The following is a 7501-nucleotide window of genomic DNA, read 5'->3' as shown; positions in this document are numbered from 1 at the left end:
AAATTATTCTCAGTTTATATATTTTCACTTACAAAGTTGATTTTTGATTGCAGTGCGAGAAATTTGCTTTTAAAACATTTTTTTTTTGTTTGCGTAATAAAGACACAAATATACCTTCATAAGTGAACACTTATAGATGAACACATGAATGACACTGTGGTCGGTGGCAGTAAATAGAGTCACATAAGATAATCACACCTTTATGACAAATGGTAAATTATAGCAACAGGAACATGACGTGGGTAGAAGACTTATAAAGCTACTACAGAAAAATGTTTCTTTTTTTGTGCCGTGTTTTGATCAAAATATGTTTCTGCCTCTTTTATGTTCGCATTCAATCTCTAATTGTTTCCATCAAACTCCCACTTCCACCCGCCGTGGAAGACCTGAAAGTAGCATTTTTAGCATCAGAAACCGATTTTTATGAGTGAGTTCAACAGACATTCATGGCAGAATTTACAGACTTTTAGAGAAGATTAAGAATATAATGTGGTATATTAAAGGAAGAATAACCTTATTGACCTAACTCGTTGGGTTTTGGAGATGACTGTGTGCCAACGTATTCCTTTTAAAACTGTATAAGCTGCTTTTTAACTCTATTATCATACACTTTTAAAGTGCATGACCTATACAGAAACCAGGCCTCCGACCTTCACCAGAGAACTTGGATAGCGGTCACGAAGCTGACTTTTTACTCTAAGGGCCTGATTAAACACACTTGAGACCTGCAGAGGAAGGAGAGGTGACACTACACAAATACTGAGACTGCACAATGCACCCCAAAAAATAACTTACTGTCAGCTTTTAAGGTGAGAAGCATCCCTGCCAAGATGAACACATGCAGGACGGTCCAGCGGTGGTTAGGCCTCATGATGCCTCCGTCGTAGCCAGTCCAAGTGGGAAATGTTCCTCCGAGCACATCATTATTTGGTTAACAAAACAGAGAAGTGCTGAAGCTGATGTTGAAGCCAGTTAGATGCACGCCGCTTCCTCTTTCTATACTCTCTGCTGGCTCCCTTCCTACCTCTGCCTCTTTCCCCTTTAAAGCAGGGGCGGTGAGTGCACTGGAGGGGAGAGAAGCTCCGTGGGTGGGCTTGCTTCTCTAAATGTTGCAGCTCTGATGCAGTAAAACATCTCAGATTAGAGGGATCCCACAGTTCTCAGGCGCTCACCTCGCTACGATACAGCTATATAGCGAAGATCTGTCTCTCTCACTTTCCGAGCGACTTTATCACTTCTTGTTAATGTCTGTGGTTCACCCTCTTTAAGTTAAGCTGACTTCCTCCACCCTCTCCCGTCCTTTCATCTTCACCATCTGCGTCTCCTGCAAACGTGTGCGGCCTTGCGCACAGCAGTGTGGTTTCAGAGGAGGATGCACAGCGCCGTAAAGGGGAGATGGGGACGCTGGGGCCTCTTTAATTACCTAATCTGTTGAAGTGTGTGCGTGTGTGGTTGCTGTCGGGCAACACCATCAGCCCGTGGACTGCTTATCTGTCAATGAGTCAGCCTCATTCAGGTTTAAGATGACTACACCACTTTTACACATGAAGTTCAGTTTATTTGTCACAGACTTTATTTAGCTGGATGTTGAAAGTCTTCTGTGGCTCCATACATGGAAATTAACCCTGATGGTGTCAGGGTTAAATAGATATGATAGAGCTGTATTATGGGATATGTACGATCCATATTTCTTTTAATCTGCCTTATGTAAGTCTCTGGAGAAAATGAGCGTAACAAAATCTAGATAAATACTTAAATTAAAGCGCTGTATTTAAATTTTTACCCATTTTAGAGTAGCAGTAAAAGCATTGACGCCCACCTTTAACAAGTTGTCATATTGTAAGTGGCCCTAACAATGCATTATATGAGTTTATGATGAGCTTATTATAGTTGCTTACTATTTTTTCATATAAAACCTTGCTTTATCAGATAATTTTAGTGGAATAAAAGTACACACGTATTCAGATCCTTTACCCAAGTAAAAAATAACAATACCTCACTTCAAATAGGGTGTTATAGTATTATATATTCCATATATACTTTTGGGGTATCACTGATGCATTGATACCCCTGATGCATATGATAGTACTTGATGAACTTGGTAAATGATCTTGTTGTTGCGATTCGCGCAATGAGACAAGGAGGGTTATTTGAGATAATAATAAAATCATTGTAATTGACTATATATTTTCTGGAACAATGGCGCCATCGTGTGGCATTCAGTGGCAGTGCAAGTTATCGGATGGTATCGTATTGCGCAATCGCACTACTTTTTACGTAATGACGTCGGTCCCTACGTTTCCAGCGAGCCGAAAATGGCGGAGTATCTGGCATCCATTTTCGGCACAGAGAAAGACAAGTAAGTTTTATTTAATATGTATTACAGTGGTCGCCTAAACGATGCATGTTATCACAACTATGCGTGCAGCGGTGCTTCTTCTTCGCCCGCTGGGCTCAGTGTGTAGCCACAGCGCTGCAGAACGCTGCAGACAAGCTAACAGTAGCTACAGGAAGCTAACTCCGAGCTAACACATTGAATGAAAGTCAGGAAGGAACCTCAGATAACCTGCAGCTCTGTGTGCAGAGTCACGTTATTAGTGCATCAGTGTGATCTCATATTTAATACAGTATTGATGTAGATTAACTACTAGTTGATATTGTCTAGTTATAATACTCAACACTGACATAAATACACTGTATTATTATTACAATTATGTACAATTATTATGTCTGTAGATATAATATTTTAGTTATTGTGGATTTTTCACTTATTTACTTATTTTTATATTTAATATTCTTTACTGCTTTATTATTATTATTACTGTTTTATTATTATTACTTATTTATAATTCTTGTTTTGATATTGTTTGTCTCTTGTTTACACTATATATACACACACATATATATATATATATATATATATGTGTGTGTGTGTAACAACTATTCTGTCTGTATATATAATATTTTAGTTATTATGGATTTTTTACTTTTTTACTTATTTACTATTCTTTCCTGTTTTATTACTTATTTACTTATTTATAATACTTATTTTGATCTTGTTTTTACTATGCCTCCTGTTTGCACTATATATATATATATATATGTATATATATGTGTGTATATATATATATATATATATATATGTATATATATGTGTGTATATATATGTGTGTGTATATATATATATATATATATATATATATATATATATATATATATATGTGTATGTATGTACACTATGCTGCTGTAATCCTGTATATTTCCCCACTAATAAAGGATTATCTTATTTTACTTAGGTAGGTAACAAATGTATAAATAATAAATTTTTCTGTTTTCTTTTCTTTTCCAGGGTCAACTGCTCCTTTTATTTTAAAATCGGCGCATGCAGACATGGAGACCGCTGCTCGAGATTGCACAACAAACCGACCTTCAGCCAGGTGAGGATCCCATCAAAGTGCTTCTCCGAGAACACTGTGACATACCGCTGTTAACGTTAAATAGGCTGCGTTCGTGTAGCGCATGGACGAACCCAGACACCATCGCCGCTTTCTCCTCAGGATGTTGTGCCTGCATATCCATCAAAAGATCAGAAATAGCACAAAACTGAACAAGCAATCAAAGGAGTCTGATCACATGCTTCTTTGCTCTTTCTCCTGCAGACCATCTTGATTCAGAACATCTACCGTAATCCACAGAACAGTGCACAGACAGCCGACGCTTCGCGCTGTAAGTTACAGATTTGCTGTGCTGGTTATAATGAAATGTTTAGAGCCGTGTGTGCAGTAAACATGTTAAGGCCGGTCTCATAGAGCTGAAGCAGTGCCTCTCATACAGGTAAGTGTAACTGACCTGTGTGTGTTTTCCTCCGGTGCCCCATACGTGAATTACACATCCAGTGAATTTTTAAAGCATTCAGTCTGCCATTAAAACACGAGACATCCGTAACTTCAGCGTCGCATACGACCGGTGAAATGTCCTTTATCAGCACCCTTACAAGAGGCGTGATTTAAAATGACCTCTTGGTTTAAATATAACCGGTACCTGTGGACGTTTTATTCTTTAGTATTTTTTTGCTTTCATATCTTGAACGTTGCATGCCGATGTGGTTGCGTGCGTGTAACAAATTTTTTTAGGATACCGCTTGAGGCCATTCTCTTCCATTCAGTGCCTAATTATACAGACGGACAACTCGTAAAGACTCATTTATCAGCTGGTAAATGTGCTCCGTTATTGTCTAAGAGTAACTTACAGTTTGCGTTGGAGCAGTAAATGATATGCGTATGAAATCATAAATAAAGTTTGCGGTTTCTTCTAATGCATTAATTAAAAAAACACGATAAGAAGCAAGACAAAAGTGGGCCGTTTCAGCTTGTATACAAACATATAACCTCGCTATGTGTTTGGTTTCAATTCTTTGACCGTCTTATTGGAGCTCAGCATATTCATGCTTCACTAAATTAATGTGTGTGTGCCTTAGCCTCTAACATGAGCCAAGAATACACATGTAAAGCTCATTTTCATCCAACTATCTGTAATATTATAAAGAATTTAAAAGAAAGCAAATGCTAGAAGTAGAGGGAAAGGAGCAAATATCTTAAAATCTTAACCAGTGAGGGGAAATAAGCTTCTCTTCCAACAACAATAATAACAACAGAGTGGCCATTTCTGAGATTCTCATCCATCACATAATTAAGACCCGGAACTGACGACACCTAATACCGCAGGGACGCAATTCTAATCAAACATTTTTCCTCCTCAGCTCTTTATTTTGGTTGATTTATGTCACAGAAGTTTACGTTTTGTATTTCAGACCATTTCCCTCTTGAACATTTACCTTCATAACCTTCAAAACTCTGCCCAGTCTGCTGATGGTTTACACTGTAAGTTCTCCCTTCATCTGCAGGACCCTCCAGCACTTAACTTACTGTATCACACCTCCCCACATAAATCTGGCTTAGCGTAGGAACATATCCTCTAGAGAGGCCTGAACACCAGGCCACGTGCTCTTCTGCACGTTTCAATCTAACTTAGTGTGTTTTGGTGTCAGGTCCTTCATTTTGCTGATGTGTTAGACCTCAAAAGGCATAATGAACTTACTGTTTCTGTGTTCTTTGCTTCACACGTAACAGTTTCACACCGAGTACACACCTGATTCATTGAAGCAGGTTTCTACTAGTGCTGTCCTTCGACGTAGGAAAATCTCCTCCATGTTACAGCCAAGTGTTGTCATGAAGCAGGGGAATAGTCCAGATACGTTCTGTGGTATTACGTCATGGCCCCCCATGCACATGATGTACACATAGTTACACAAACAGATCATTTCAAAGTAAAACTAACCAGGAGGAAAAACAAAACATGGTCAGCTCTAGTTTTTCATTTGCTTCTGTGAAATAAGTTGGGAGAGAGTAACATACAACATACAGACTCGTCACCTTTTCAGTGTTTACAGGGTGTGACTATCATAGCGAGACGTTTCATGTTTATGTTGCCACAGTTCAGATGTGTTTGCTTTTACCACCAGTGTCCCATCTGGCATCGCCCTGACTGTCCCTTGTTTTGTAGGCGCCGTCAGCGATGTGGAAATGCAGGAGCACTACGACGAGTTCTTTGAGGTCAGTGACCTTTTGTGCCGCCGTCTCGCCTTCATTCCACGTGTAGCGCGTTGTGACGGGGGAACCGGCGGTTATCTGCCTTTCTGCAACACATTGCGGCTCAAAGGATTGCCAAAATGTGTTCAGTTTGTCCCGAAGCAAGAGTTAATATTTACACAGGAGGGATATGCAACAGCTGCACTTACACATGAGAGATTACCTTCAGTTTATTATGTTTTTATATCATTCTGTAACTTCCCTGTGGTGTTGTTACTGTACAATTAAAACTCAGCAACGAGAGCCTGTTGTTCACTTTTCTGCGTTTGTTTTTATTCCCGATACAGGAGGTGTTCACGGAGATGGAGGAGAAGTACGGCGAGGTGGAGGAGATGAACGTGTGCGACAACTTGGGCGACCACCTTGTCGGCAACGTCTACGTTAAGGTTGGTAATCGGTCTAAATGTATCCGCGAGGGAGAGGTGGAATGGTGTGATTTCAAAATGTCACAAATCTTCTATCATGACTTTATACGTCGGTGATCTTAACCCCGCGTGCTCTCTGTGTGTAGTTTCGACGTGAGGAGGATGCAGAGAAAGCCGTCACGGACCTGAATAATCGCTGGTTCAACGCCCAAGCCGTCCACTCGGAGCTCTCCCCCGTCACTGACTTCAGGGAAGCGTGCTGCCGCCAGTATGAAATGGGGTGAGTGACACCTGGTCAACACTGATATGTCCTCTGATGTAAAGTCCTTTTTAATACAATGAATGTGATTTTATTAAGAGTGCTGCTGCTGTCCACGTATGCTTGTTTGGGATATCAGCTGACATGATCAGGGCCTGAAGACGGCGCGTGCCCTTCAGCAGAGCACTGACAACATGACAGCTGCATGGCCACTGTGCGAATCATCACATTTTCTGTTAAATGCAAAGATAAACTTTGTCCTTGCACAGTGGGAGGAAACGTTCTCTTCCTTTATGAGTCCTTCAGTGTTTTTCCATTGGATCAGTGGGTTGTTTGCGCTGCAAGTGATAACACAAACTCAACTCGTGTGGGGGGGGAGCCAACTTTTCCTCTTGGCAATGCTTCACCATATGCAAGCTTAGCAGGTTTAACCCTACCCTGTCTTCCCACAGAGAGTGTACCCGGGGGGGCTTCTGCAACTTCATGCACCTGAAACCAATATCGCGGGAACTTCGAAGGGAGTTGTACGGCCGCCGCAAGAAAGGGTACAGAAATATCCGAATGCTTAACGTTCATATTGGATCAATTCGGTTGTGTCACTTCATATCTTTTCCTCTCTCCCACCAGGAACCGCTCGGGATCGCCCTCCCGGGAAAGACGCTCCCGCTCGAGGGACCGGCGGCGGGAGCGCGAGAGGCCGAGACGTTCGAGGGACCGAGAGCGCTCTGGAAGGTTCTGAAAGAAGCCACGGCCGACCTGATGTCCTACCACACACACCCCCTCCCATCCTGACCCCAGCAGTGATGACAAAGTTATTTTCTTTATCGGTGAATCGTTGGAAGTGTTTTTCTTTTATTCCCTTTTTTTAAGACAAGCTTGTGTCACTTTCTCAATAAAACAGATTTGTAACTCTGCACCGGCACCGCTTGTTTATATGAACACGGGGTTATTTCTTATGGAGAGACCTTTTATATCAGGACGGGGCTGATGATTGGTAAACTGCATGCAACATTGGAAAGACATTTATATTAAAAAGTTCTTTATCATACTGATGATGATGGTCATTTGCTGCTAAAATGATTACCAGTTATTTTTCATATCGTCAATCGTCACCTCTCGCTCTTATTACTCTTAAACTTTGGATAGTTTTCAAACTGGTAACGGCAGATCAGTCATTTACATTTGCATAAACAGTTTCAACGCTTACATGGCAACTTGTTTTGCTTTAT

General features: G+C 40.8%; 2 protein-coding genes across 4 annotated transcripts in view; one reads left to right on the top strand and one right to left on the bottom strand.

Annotated features, from left to right (window-relative positions):
• Nucleotides 1–1228, bottom strand: part of LOC116386102 (uncharacterized) — a 3681-nt gene extending 2453 nt beyond the window's left edge. The window contains exon 1 of the mRNA XM_031852095.1: nt 796–1228. Coding sequence (XP_031707955.1) covers nt 796–871 — 76 coding nt within the window. The 5' untranslated portion in view covers nt 872–1228. The remainder of the gene's footprint in view (nt 1–795) is intronic.
• A 1071-nt stretch (nt 1229–2299) lies between these two features.
• LOC116385997 (splicing factor U2AF 35 kDa subunit-like) lies at nt 2300–7186 on the top strand. Of its 3 annotated transcripts, none has more exons than XM_031851900.1 (8): nt 2300–2359; nt 3350–3437; nt 3660–3726; nt 5563–5612; nt 5936–6034; nt 6160–6293; nt 6725–6817; nt 6900–7186. In XM_031851900.1, exons 1-8 carry the CDS (start codon nt 2316–2318, stop codon nt 7009–7011), a joined length of 687 nt encoding a protein of 228 aa, XP_031707760.1. In that variant the 5' UTR covers nt 2300–2315; the 3' UTR covers nt 7012–7186. The 3 variants fall into 3 exon arrangements, with proteins under 3 accessions (XP_031707760.1, XP_031707762.1, XP_031707761.1); XM_031851902.1 differs by lacking the exon at nt 2300–2359 and adding an exon at nt 4811–4880 and having other exon boundaries at nt 3420–3437; XM_031851901.1 differs by lacking the exons at nt 2300–2359; nt 3350–3437 and adding an exon at nt 4811–4880 and having other exon boundaries at nt 3457–3726.
• The last annotated feature ends 315 nt before the right edge of the window (nt 7187–7501 follow it).

Source organism: Anarrhichthys ocellatus, unplaced genomic scaffold (genome assembly GCF_004355925.1).
Source record: "Anarrhichthys ocellatus isolate YVR2014 unplaced genomic scaffold, GSC_Weel_1.0 scaffold12, whole genome shotgun sequence".
Classification (NCBI taxonomy): Eukaryota; Metazoa; Chordata; class Actinopteri; order Perciformes; family Anarhichadidae; genus Anarrhichthys; species Anarrhichthys ocellatus.
This window is presented reverse-complemented; position numbering and strand designations above follow the sequence as displayed.